This window comes from Lutra lutra, chromosome 8, assembly GCF_902655055.1.
Source record: "Lutra lutra chromosome 8, mLutLut1.2, whole genome shotgun sequence".
NCBI classification, from domain to species: Eukaryota; Metazoa; Chordata; class Mammalia; order Carnivora; family Mustelidae; genus Lutra; species Lutra lutra.
This window is the reverse complement of record NC_062285.1, coordinates 86,748,028-86,760,992: the sequence shown is the minus strand read 5'-3', so window position 1 is coordinate 86,760,992 and position 12,965 is coordinate 86,748,028. Positions and strand designations below refer to the sequence as shown.

The window sequence follows — 12,965 nt, the reverse complement described above, 5'->3', positions numbered from 1 at the left end:
TACATGCCTAGCATTGGGCTCTGGATTTTTGCATGCATTATTTCAATCCTTAAGCCTCCCCTAAATCATAGGAGGTCAGTTAAAATTCCTAATTTAAAAATGAGAAAATGAAGGTCTAGAGAGGTAGATTGACTTGTTTAGGGTTACACAGCTGGGGTTTTGAACCTAGGACTGTCTGATTCTAGAATCAGACATATTGTAGAATGGTAGTTCACAATGTGTGGGCCACAGACCCCAGAGGTACCTTGAGAGTCTTTCAGGAGGGCTAGAAGGTCAAAGCTAGCCTAAGTAAATTAAGACATCTTTGCTTTTTCCACTCTTCTCTCATGAGCATATAGTAGAGTTTTGAAAGCCTACATGATATTAACTGTATTATAACAACAGATTAAATGCAGAAGCAGACATGAGAATCCAGCCATTTTCTATGAAACCTGACATTAAAGATGTACAAAAATGTAAATTGATACCATTTTTACTACCTATTTTTATTTTTTGGCTTGAGAAATAGAGGTTTTCTTTAGTAAATTTTATTTATGTGAACAGATAAGGTGTTTGTAATTATTTTAAATTAATTAATAAGCAAATATTTAAACCATTTCTCAGTCTTAATTTCCAATATAGTAAACGTCGGTAAATGTAACTATATATACAGAACTCTACAGAGCCTGCAATTATTTTGAAGAGTATAAAGAGGTCTTGAGACCAAAAAATTTGAGAGCCATTTCTGTAGAACATACGTTGCATGCTGCTGTCTCTCAAAAATTTTATGGTTATGTGAACTGTTTCTGCTTTTGTTTTTTAATTGGGTAGGGGAAGATGAAGATCCCTTCCCTTTTATCTTCCCAAATCCCAACTGATTTCTCAAGAAAACATGGAAAATTTTCAGACAATGTAATGACTTCAAATCAAAGCTTAACTTAAACAGTTCCCCCAAGTGCTGTTCCTCATCTTTATCCTGCCTGCACCTCCACCCCACCAGGATACCTCTGTCCTGGGAAGATGAGTGGAATGCTATAGAATACAGAGAATCCTTTCTCCCTACCTAGGGCTTTGAGGATGGGGTTGGACCACAGTGAATCTGAATATAGGTGCTGGAGTCTAGGAAAGGGACCCCTCAGAGCATGAGACCATTTGGCAGGTATGAACGAGATGTGCTTAGTCATGGAACATACATCCTTGAGGAGCTGATGTCCTTAAGTTGAAGGAATCTCTTTTTTTCATGTTTTCCACCAAATCCTATCTATTCTTCAAAACCTACAGGAGTTTCCTAAGTACTAGGAAAAAAATATTGTTTTCTTCCATTTGGACATCACCCACATTTGGATTCTTAATATTTTCTGCAATTTAGCTCTTTAAGTGTAGTCTTAGACTTAGAATTAGAATTTCTAAGAAGACTTAGAATTTTCCCCAGATAGTAATGCTCAGTGTGTTTAGAACATGAATCTATCTTTCCATTACAACCTGCACTTCTTGAGTTTCCTATGCATGAACACCCATCTAACAAAATGCATCATCATGTGCAAAAATCTGGGCATCGTTGTTTATCCCCCGACCAAATTCTCCACTTGTTTAATTTATTCAACCACCTCACCATGCCTAATTCTATTTGGTAAAGGAGATGAGTGGAACTTAGAATAAACAACCCAATAAAGCGTTTATAATTACTAGTGATTGATAGATCAGGAATTCAAATTCAGGTTATATGAGTCCAGACAGGTTATATGAGTCCAGAGATCAGATCTTAACACTACACTACACTGTATATTTTATACCCTGGTAACTTGTTCAAGTAACAGCAGCAACAACACGACAGCAATAACACAACATTAATGTCCTCAACCAAAACAATGGTGACAACGATGAAACAACTGCTACTCTCTGAGTTCTTGGTATGTTTCAGTCTGTGTATTAGGTACTTTATACGAATTTCCTCATTTAATTCATACCATAGCCAACTACCGTTTATTGTGATTTCAAACAATAAGGGGATTGAGGTTCAGAAAACTTAATTTGCTCCAGGTTGCTGGTGATAAACAGTTGGTTAAAAAGCTGGAATACGAACCAAGCTCTGATTCCAAATCTCTGCTTCTAACTACAGTGTCCCACTGCCTTATTTTAATGGAAAGTTAGTTCATGATGGCTAACGATCTTAGGGTGGCAATACAATATGCTCTTTGGAACCAGACAGATACGGGTTGGAATCTCATTTCCAATAGGCAACCTGTATGACTTCAGCAAAGTTATTAAACCTCCACTGTGAAACTGTGCCAATAATGCCAATCTTACAGAACTGTGATGACTAAAGAGATTATATATCTGACCTAATACACAACAGATACTCAATAAAGAAGGAAACCAAGGCTCAGAGAGACTAAGGGAAATTGCTCGTCCAGGGTCACAAAGCAAGAAAACTCTAGGACGGTGACTCCAATCCATGTTCTCAGATTTCAGATCAAATACTCCTTCCATGATGCCACAGTCTTGGTCAATAAAGGGCTTTAATTAAATGACATTATAGTTCCATTACAGCTCTAGATCAAATCTATCTATCTACACCAGAATTGGTCTCAGGCAAGTCAAAGAAATGTATATTGCACAGCAAAAAGTTATCACACATATGTGATGTATGATACCTCTTGCTTTTATTACGATAGAATTTTATTGCATTTTTAGTGGTTATTCAAATCTCACTTATGACAACTTCTCAGAACACACACGTCCAGTCTAGGAACAGCAATGTATAGCACGAGGGCTTAAATACCTTCCATACACTATGTAAAGTCATTGGCAGAGGTACCAAATAACATATAACATATACCTTGTGTTAGCCACATGGCATTACCACAAGGTAACGAAACCATGCAGCTTGGGCACTAGAAAAGAGCTGATTACCACAGAATTTTAAATGGAGGAAATGAAGACATATCCTCTTTAGAACTACAAATAAACATTAAGATGTATGATCTAGTCATTGACTCAGTAATTACACTTTTGGCAATCTAGTCTCAAGAATAGAAAAAAATATACACAGATGTGTGTGTGTGTGTGTGTGTGTGTTTATTATAATATTTTAAAATAATCATGAAAACTTAAAAACAATAGGAAATCATACAGTAGGGAATAATTAGATGGTTTGGGAAGGTATTGACTCTGAGGAATATTCTATATCCACTCACATGATGTGATGAAGATTCACATGAAGATTACGCAGCTTTAGGAAAGTCACTTGCAGAATAATGTGACATAAAATCAGAAGGATAGAAGATTGTTTCTATACCATAGTGATCCCAACCATGTTCTTAAAAACAAGAAACTAAGAGGCATATATTAACAGACGCTGGAAATGAAATATCCAGGTGGCTGAAAATTATCAGGCATGATTTTTTCCCTTTATGTATTTTATCTGATGTTATAAAGTTTATTTTAATAACTACTAGACACAATAAAGAACTGCAACACTGAATTTGGTTGCAAATTTGATTGTGTCTTATAATAACAGCCAACAGAGATGTAAGAGTGAACAGATGGATTAAAAACCCCAGAAAAAGAGTCCATGTCTATATGAATTTAACTCTCTTAATTCATCTTCTTGACTGTAAGCCTGTAAAGTCTCAGGTCCAGACCAAATACAGTCTCTGAGCAGCTGCAGAAAGGAACACAATACCCTCCTGAAACTGAGCCATCAATCGAGTTTTGTCTGGGGCAGTTCACTGCTGTGAACATCTGCAAGTCCCTGGGTTGGGGCCATTCCAAGAACAGGGTGGATTATGATGGAGCACAATGCGGTAGGACCTAAATCCTTCTCTCAGAGAACCTACTGCCTTGAAACAGAAAGGGGTTGTGGGGCCAGCCTTAGAGGAGAGTGGGTGATCAGGCAAATGGAAGGTCTTAGCTAAGCAACCCTTTGACCCCAGAGGTGGTAAGAGGGAGGAGGTGGACTCTTTGACCATGTTCTTACCAGCAGTAAGCAGACGCTGTTTCACTATTTCCACTCCCTCATCCACCGCTAGTCTCAAGTTATCCAAGGACTCTGGGAAGGCTGAGTTGTTCATCATCAGGACGCTGATCTCGTAGCTGCCATTGTTGCAGTTCTGACTGATCTGGGAGGCCCAGAACGTCAGCCCTGGACGGAGGAGCAGTGACCACAAAGCTAAGCCCAATAGTGTCATCTTCGTGCCCTTGCTTACCTCAGAACCATACTCCTTGGGCTCACTTGTTTTACTCTGTGCCTTTAGGGAGGCAGGGACTCCAGCTGGGCAGCCTCTAGCTGGGTCCTTTGGTCCACTCTTCCCCACGCTCCTTTCTGGTCATGCCCCACTGGTCACGTGGACTATGGAATACAGCCTCCCTGCCAGCAATTAGGAGCTACATTATGATAGGAGATAAACCAAAGTTCACTTTGTGTGTTTGCTCACAGAAAGGCCAGAGTTATAAACAGGGAGATTGCCTGGGCCTCACCCAATAAAAATACATCAATTTGTGACACATCACTGGGAAGAGGAAAAAGGGGAAGCAAGAAGACTAGTATGTACATAAAAAGATGTGTAAAATGAAAAATAAGGGTCAAAGGGCTTAAAGGAAAGCACAAATATCATGGACTATTGGTGTTTAGGTTATATCTGCACACCGGAACTGAATCCTTAACTAGGAAGAACTGCGTTTCAATCACTGGTCAGCAACTGTTTACTGAGACTTGACTGGGTGCTGGGCGTTAGCTAGGCACTAGGTATACAGCTATAGGTGGTGTGGGTACTTTAATGTCTTCATGGAACATGCATTCTGGTGGTGAAGACACATATTAAATAAATAATTGTGAATACACTCAACTGTGAAAAAAAGGGCAGAGTCCTCTGGGGCACAGGGCAGATTAGCAGCGTATTCTAGAAAGTCAAGGATGTTTTCCTGAGAAAGTGTCCTTTAAGTTAAACCCTGAAGGATGAACAGGAGTTAGCTCAATGGAAAGAGGAGGAGCATGTGGAGGGCAGGGGGACAGCGTGTGCAAAGGCCCAGAAGTGGGAAGTAACATGGATGTCTGAGGAACTGAAAGAAATACAGCATGGTTGGAGTAGAGAGAGGTAGGAGTCTAGGGGCAATAAAGGTTCTCAGTGGAGGGGCGCCTGGGTGGCTCAGTGGGTTAAAGCCTCTGCCTTTGGCTCAGGTCATGATCCCAGGGCCCTGGGATTGAGCCCCACATTGGGCTCTCTGCTCAGCAGGGAGCCTTCTTCCTCCTCCTCTCTCTCTGCCTGCCTCTCTGCCTACTTGTGATCTCTGTCTGTCAAATAAATAAATAAAATCTTAAAAGAAAAGAAAAAAGAAAAGGTTCTCAGTGGAGTAGACAGGGGTAGGCCATAGGGTTTCCTATAACCCATTAAGGATCTGGAACTTCACCCTAAGAGTCAAGAAAGGAACATGATCCGACGAATTTTGTAAAGACCTCTTAGGCTGCCATGACAAGAATGACCTAGAGACAGTGGGGACATGGAGTAAATTAGGGCAGTGTTTCTGTTGTCCAAATGCAAGGTAAAGGAGACCTGGATGAGGGCAATAGCAGTGGAGATGGGTTCAAGAGATATCTAAAAGATGCAGACAAGCCATAAGAGACCCTTAATCTCAGGAAGCAAACTGAGGGTTGCTGGAGTGGAGGGGGTGGGGGATGGGGTAGGTGGGTGATGGACACTGGGGAGGGTATGTGTTATGGTGAGCCGTGTGTATAGTGTAAGACTGATGAATCACAGACCTGTACCCCTGAAACAGATAATACATTATATGTTAATAATACACAGATACCATAAATTAAAAAAAAACTAATTAAATTTAAACTAACACAAGCTGAGGAAAAAAATAAGTACCTAAAATGTATATGAAATAGTTTTAAAGATTCTCTCAATATGTATTTTCACTGTTTCAAAAAATAAAATGTGTTAAATATGAAAACTATAGGCAATTTCTTTAGTGTGAATAAAAAGATTTCCTACAAAAGGAAAAAAAAAGATATCTAAGAAGTAAAATAGATGAGACTTGGTATTTATTGGATGTGGGAGCATTAGAAAGAGGAAGGAGTCAAGAGTGGCCCCTGATAAGCTCAGCTGGGTAGGTGGGAAAGCTGTTAAGCAAGCTCCTAGGATTCTGGAAGAGGAGCAGGTTTAAGGAAGAAGATCATGACATCTGTTTTTGGACATGCTGATTTTAAGGAACCTGTGCAGATGTGGAGAGCCTAGAGTTTTGGGAAGAGGACCTGAATCTAAATGGAGGTTTGGAAATATAGTCAGAAATGTAGTACAATTGACAAAATAATGTCATTATTTACACCATTGACTTGATGACCACTCAAGCCAAGTTTATGTTTCAAACTTAAAGCAAGTAACATCAACAAGATGGAGGGCTAGGAAGCCCCAGCTTTCATCCCTCCACGAAAACAAATTAACAACTGCCCACAGATGAAAATAGCTCTGGGGAGGCTTTGGGAGTGCAATGAAGAAGCTGCAGCAACCCAGTGGAACAAAAAAAATCAAGATGGCCCCATAGGAAAACACAAGCATTTTATGTGTGTCATTCCATCCTCCCGTGTGGCCCTGCTCCACACCAAGAGGGATCCCCTTGGCCACGACGTTTTACTGCAGGGAAAGGAGAGCAAGAGGACCCAAGCAGCCTTGGCCACTGGTAGAAAACCTGCAGTTTTCATCATCAAGGACCTCTGCGGTGTTTGCTGACACTAACTCCAGCTGACAGAGATGCCTGAAGTACACGCTGCTGTGTCTCCTTTGAGAAGGAGCTGTTGGTGCACCCTCATTGGGACCAGAGCCACTGCACCACCCTCCCCAGTGCCTTGGTGCCTTCACCGCAGACCCCAGGACCCAGAGGGATCTCATTTGCCAGGACCTCCCCTGTGGGGTAGAAGGAGAGCAAGAGAAGGCTAACGGAACTTGCTGCTGTAGTTTTGGTATCAAGGATACTTGCAGTCTTCACAGACCTCAGCTGACTAAACTGCCTGTTTTTAATGAGTACATGCTATAAAAAGAAGTACTCATGATAAGAACACAAAATGTAGGGATAGGAGAGTAAAAGTATAAAATTTTGCATGCAATTAAAGTCAATAAATACAAAAAAAAGAAAGAAAAAATAAGAGCAAATCGCTACAAAAAAATCATCACATAGCCAAGAAGAAAAGAGTGGAAGAGAGGTACAAAACAGGAGCAAAACAACAGAAAACAAAGAAGGAAATGGCAATAATAAATCCTCTCATATCAGTAATTACTTTTTATTTTGTTTGTTTCAGGCTTTAAAATTCTAGTTAGTTTAACATATAGTATAATATTGGTTGAAGGAGTAGAATTTAGTGATTAGCTTAAATATAACACCCAGTGCTCATCACAACAGGTGTCCTCCTTATCCCCATCACCCATTTAGCCCATCCCCCACTGATCCAGCCACCCTCAGTTTGTTCTTAATAGTTAAGAATCTCTTAGGTCTGCCTCCCTCTCTTAAGAAAACAAAAGGCACAAGTGCCTGATTGAACAGATCAAAAAACCCCACCAATATTCATCACAATGTACAAGAGACACAGATAGGCTGAAAGTGAAGAATAGGAAAAGATATTCCATGCAAATGGTAACCAAGAAAAAGAAGGGGGCTATACTTACATCAAACAAATTATACAAAGAAGGACATTATACAATGATAAAAGGGTTAATTCAATAGGAAAGTATAATAATTATAAACACATGCACTCAACACAAGAGCACTCACATATATACAGCAAATACCAACACACCTGAAAGAAAAACTCAACAATTGACAAATTGACAACAATCTAATAGCAGCAAGGGACTTCAATATTCCACTTACAATAATGGATAGAATACCAAGACAAAAAAATCAATGAAAAAACAGCTGATTTGAACAATATTACAGACCAAATGGACATACACCAACTTTCCGTCCAATAGCAAAGAATACATGTTTCTTAAGTGTACAAAGCTCATTTTCTAGGATATATCAATGTTACATCGAAAAAACAAGTCTTGGGGCGCCTGGGTGGCTCAGTGGGTTAAGCTGCTGCCTTTGGCTCAGGTCATGATCTCAGGGTCCTGGGATCGAGTCCCACATCGGGCTCTCTGCTCAGCAAGAAGCCTGCTTCCCTCTCTCTCTCTCTCTGCCTTCCTCTCCATCTACTTGTGATCTCTCTCTGTCAAATAAATAAATAAAATCTTTAAAAAAAAAAAAAAAAAAAAAACAAGTCTTAACAATTTCAAGAAGATTAAAACCATTCCAAGAATTTTTTTCTGACCACAGTGGAATAAAGCTAGATGTCAATAACAGCAAAAATTAAATAAAATAAAATTTTAAAAAGAGAATAAGTAAATAATGGAAAATTCATGAATGTGTGAAAACGAAACAACACATTCTAAAACAACCCTTGGGTAAAAGTGGTAATCAAAAGAACTTAAAGAGTATCTTGAGACAAAAAAGAAAACCAAACCCATACCAAAACTTATGGGATGGAGCAGAAGCAGTATTAAGGGGGAAATTTATACCAATAGACATTTACATTAAGAAAGATCTCAAATAAACAATCTAATTTTGTACATCGAAAAACTAGAAGAACAAACTAAACCCAAATTTAGCAGACAGAAGGAAGTGATAAAAATTAGAGGAGAAATAAGTCAAACAGGGAATAGAAAAAAATCAACAAAACTAATAATTGGTTTTTTGAAAAGATAAAACTGACAAACCGTTAACTAAGGAACAAAGAGAAAATGCATATAAATAAAGAAAGAAGTGAAAGAGTTGAGATTACAATGGATGTCTCAGAAATAAAAAGAATCAGAAGGGACAATTATAAGCAGTTATACACACTAATAAACTGGGTAACCTAGAAGAGTTGCATAAATTTCTAGAAACATACAACCTACCAAAACTGAATGAAGAAAAAATGAAAAGCATGAAACAAATAACAAATAAGGAGATTGAATCAGTAATTGAAAACCTCAACAAAGAAGTCCAGGACCAGGTGTCTTCATGCATAAATTCCACCAAGTATTCAAAGAAGAATATCAATCCTTCTTAAAGTATTTCAAATACAGAAAAAGAGAGAACACTTCCAAACTCATTTTATGAAGTTAGCATCATGTTAATACCAAAACCAGATAAAGAGATCAGAAAAGAAAATTATAGACAGCATTCCTGACGAACACACATGAAAAATCCTCAATAAAATATTAGCAAACTGAATTCAATAGCACATTGAAAGGACCATACATCATGATCAAGTGAAATTTCTCTCTCATATGGAGGGATAGTTCAATATATTCAAATCAATGTGATTTACCACATTACCAAATAAAAGGGAAAAAAAACCATGATCATCTCCCTAGATTAAGAAAGAGCATATGACAAAGTCCACTGATTCATGATTACAATTCTTGGGGCTCCTGGGGGGCTTAGTCAGTAGGACATGTGACTCTTGATCTCAGGGATGTGAATTCAAGCCCCACCACTCCATAGTCCCACACTGGGTATAGAGTTTACTTAAAAAAAGTACATGATTAAAATTCTCAATAGAAAAGTGTAAAGGAAACTTACCTCAACACAATAAAGGCTATCTATGAAAATCTCACAGCTAAAATAATTAACAGGGAAAACCTGAAATCTTTCCCTTGAAGATCTGGTACAAGGCAAGGATGCCCCCTCTTGCTACTTCTTTTCAAAATAGCACTGGAAGTCCTAGCCAGAGCAATCAAGCAGGAAAAAGAAAAGACATCCATAAAAGAAAAACTCCCTTCTATTTCTCCTTTACTCTCACACTACACCCATATTCTGACCCCAGGTATGTGGTCTTTCCCCACACCAAGTAATCCTGCAGGGCCTACAGGGAGAATGGACTTCCTTAGGACATGACTTGAGAGAGATCCTGAGAGTGATGATGAGAAGTCAGTCTTCAGGCCTTTGGGATAGGACAGTGATTGCCTGATGTAACACTCTGGTTACCCTGATTTAGCCTAGCTTGTTCTACTGTTCATCCCAGGTAGATTAAGAAATGCATTCTGGGTACTCAATTAACCAAACCTTAGTAGAAGGAATTAGTAAAACTGAATGGTACTAGTTGTGATTCTCATCATTTTATAGTAGATAGGAACCTGAAGGAAGGGCTGGTTCTGGAAATGTACTCAATTATTGAAAACAAGCACAACTTATGCTTGCTTCTCTTACCAGAAGCAGAGGGGAGAAAGAGATGGGTAATCAGAAAAAGGTAGGGTTATGGGAGGATATTCATGTAACAATAAATGAGGGAGAACAACCAGTATTTTGGCACTCAACAGGGGATGACCAAAAGGGATGGAGAGTACCATAGCTGGCTGGTGTTTGCCTCAAAGAAACAGAGGTTGGTTTAAAAAAAAATTGTTAAATTTTGAAGTAGATAATTCATATTAAGACATAGTCTGTAGTGAATATATACAAATTAAAAAATTAAAAAGTGAACACTCATGTACCTACATTATAGTTTAAGATACACCATGTCACCAGGGCCTTTGCACCTGTGTGTACCCCATCCCTAAGGTGGCACCTCTCCTGATCCCAGCATAGCCAGGAGGTTGAGGGAAGAGCCCATAAGGAGATCAAAATATTGAGGCATTTGTTGACCACGGCATATTAGTATAGGGATGAAACATGCTGGAGAAGTTGGGACACGAAAGGCCCATGTTGGTGGGATGGTTGATGTGGAATAGGGCAGCTTTAGTCATGGTGTCTCCTGAAGTCTCTGACTTCACCGAACTTAGCTTTGATTTAGATTGAAGGTGCTGGGATTATTTTATGGGTGGGGCAGGTGGTGGTGGGTGACTGGCAGAGGTCAGAAGGTCAGGTCAGGAATGGGTGTTCCCTGGAGGCTTAGTGGACGTCAGGAAGACTGGAACACCAGGCTGCAGAGAGGCACATGGCCATCCCAGCGCGGATTAACCTCTGCTACAGGCAACGGTTTTATGTTGTGCATCTGGCGGCCAAGCTGGAACCCAGCAGTGGCTTTCTAACTTGTTGCTCTTGCCGCTTCCCATGGTAGGAGAAAGAGCAGACTTTTTGCTTTGGTTCATTTGGTCTAGAAATGAATGAAAGCCATGTCTAGGGTGGAGAAAATGAGGTAGATAACTGCCCGGTGCTTTTAATTCAGATATGAAAACAGGTACATGTGGTTCTGGGAATACTCTGATTACAGCATGTAACCAGGAAAAGATTTCCAAATGGGAAGACCAAGATAACAGCTCTTCCCGGATCCTAAAACCACTAGCACGTAGATCATAATTAAAGGGAGGCAGGTTTGCTGGGAGCGTTTCAAGGGTCAGAAGCAAATAATAAAACACTGGGGCTGGCAGAGTTAAAGACACGCTCCATCGGGAAACAAAACCTCTCAAAGACAGGAGAAAAGAAGGGAAACAACTCCATAGGGGAAGGGATAACTGAATAAGCTGCTTGCACGTGGCACTCTCTGTTTCTACCTTGGGTCTCTCTTACAGGCTTCCTGCTAAGCCCACCTTCTCACCTTCGGGACTGGAGGAGCCCAGCACCTCCGCACTCCACAGCAGTCTGAGGCCTCCTCCGTCTTGTTAGCTCAGCGGAGAGGCAAAAATGAGTTTTTCGAAAGGAATTTTACCAACTAAGGGAACTAAAACATGACCATTTTTTTAGTAAGTAGAACATTAGAAGTTCTGATCTGAATTTATTGAGAAGAAATGGCAACAGTGACATATTTCTTTTCTTTTTTTTTTTTTAAGTTTTAGTTATTGATTTGACAGAGAGAGAGAGAGCATAAGCAGGCAGAGGGGCAGGCAAAGGGAGAAGCAGGCTCCCTGCTGAGCAGAGAGCCCGATGTGGGGCTGGTGATCTAGGATCATGAGCTGAGCCCAAGGCAGACACTTAACTGACTGAGCCACCCACGCGCCCCAGTGACGTATTTCTCACCTGATGACCAAATAGACTCATGAGATTAACTGAAACACACACTGGATGCCCGGAGCCAGAAGTCACAAATGATTCTGCTCCCTGTAGTGAAGTTGTTTGTTTAGTAAGGGTCCCTTGCATTTGGGTCTAAATTTGCCAAGTTTACTTATGAAGTTATATCCTCAATTAAATGTTATATAATCTGATACAAATAGCTATGAAAAATGTTGGAAATCTTAAAAGCAATTTACTAAGAAAATTGCTGTGGCAAGATTGCTATAAAACACTGGGGAATAACATAAAAAAACCCCTAAAAATAATCTGCCCTTACAGAATTCATCAACTGTCTTCAAACAGCAAACACTAAAATCTGCAGCAAATACCCTAGGGGTTTGGTTTACTTAAGAAAGCTGATTCAGAGCTCCAATCAGGGGGACTCCTGCTCCAAGAGAAGTCCTTGGCCTAATGTTAACCAACTGGAGAATAAGTGAACATGAATATGCTTTGACATAAAATTAAAAATGTAAGGTGTAAATATATAATTTTAAATGATTCCTGCTTTCACTGATTTTTTTTTTTTTCCTGCAAAGCACTTCCTGATCTTGTTCACATAGGATAACATAATGCCAAGATGGATTAGGTAGCAAAAAGGCTAAGAGGTTTTGCTGAGTTCTCAAGTGGTTTTGGATATGTTAAGCCTTGGGAATTAGAGGGGAATACAAATTGCTTTCTTTTCTTTTTTTTTTTTTAAGATTTTATTTATTTATTGACAGACAGAGATCACAAGTAGGCAGAGAGGCAGGCAGAGAGAGAGGAGGAAGCAGGCTCCCTGCTGAGCAGAGAGCCTGATTCGGGGCTCGATCCCAGGACCCTGAGATTATGACCTGAGCTGAAGGCAGAGGCTTTAAACCACTGAGCCACCCAGATACCCCACAAATAGCTTTCTATAATAAAATGCAGAAAATCTGAATTTCCCAGCACCAATCCAGGAAAAAGGGAGTAAGGAGGAGAGATGGGAAGAGGAACAAGAAGAA

General features: G+C 39.8%; 2 protein-coding genes across 2 annotated transcripts in view; both read right to left on the bottom strand.

The window, feature by feature from the left end:
* GUCY2C (guanylate cyclase 2C) overlaps positions 1-4,230 on the bottom strand; it is a 68,887-nt gene extending 64,657 nt beyond the window's left edge. The window contains exon 1 of the mRNA XM_047743096.1: positions 3,959-4,230. Coding sequence (XP_047599052.1) covers positions 3,959-4,169 — 211 coding nt within the window. The 5' untranslated portion in view covers positions 4,170-4,230. The remainder of the gene's footprint in view (positions 1-3,958) is intronic.
* LOC125107735 (histone H4) overlaps positions 1-12,965 on the bottom strand; it is a 74,548-nt gene that overhangs the window by 1,877 nt on the left and 59,706 nt on the right. The window contains exon 4 of the mRNA XM_047743108.1: positions 4,188-4,365. The gene's annotated coding sequence lies outside the window, so the exon portion shown is untranslated. The remainder of the gene's footprint in view (positions 1-4,187; positions 4,366-12,965) is intronic.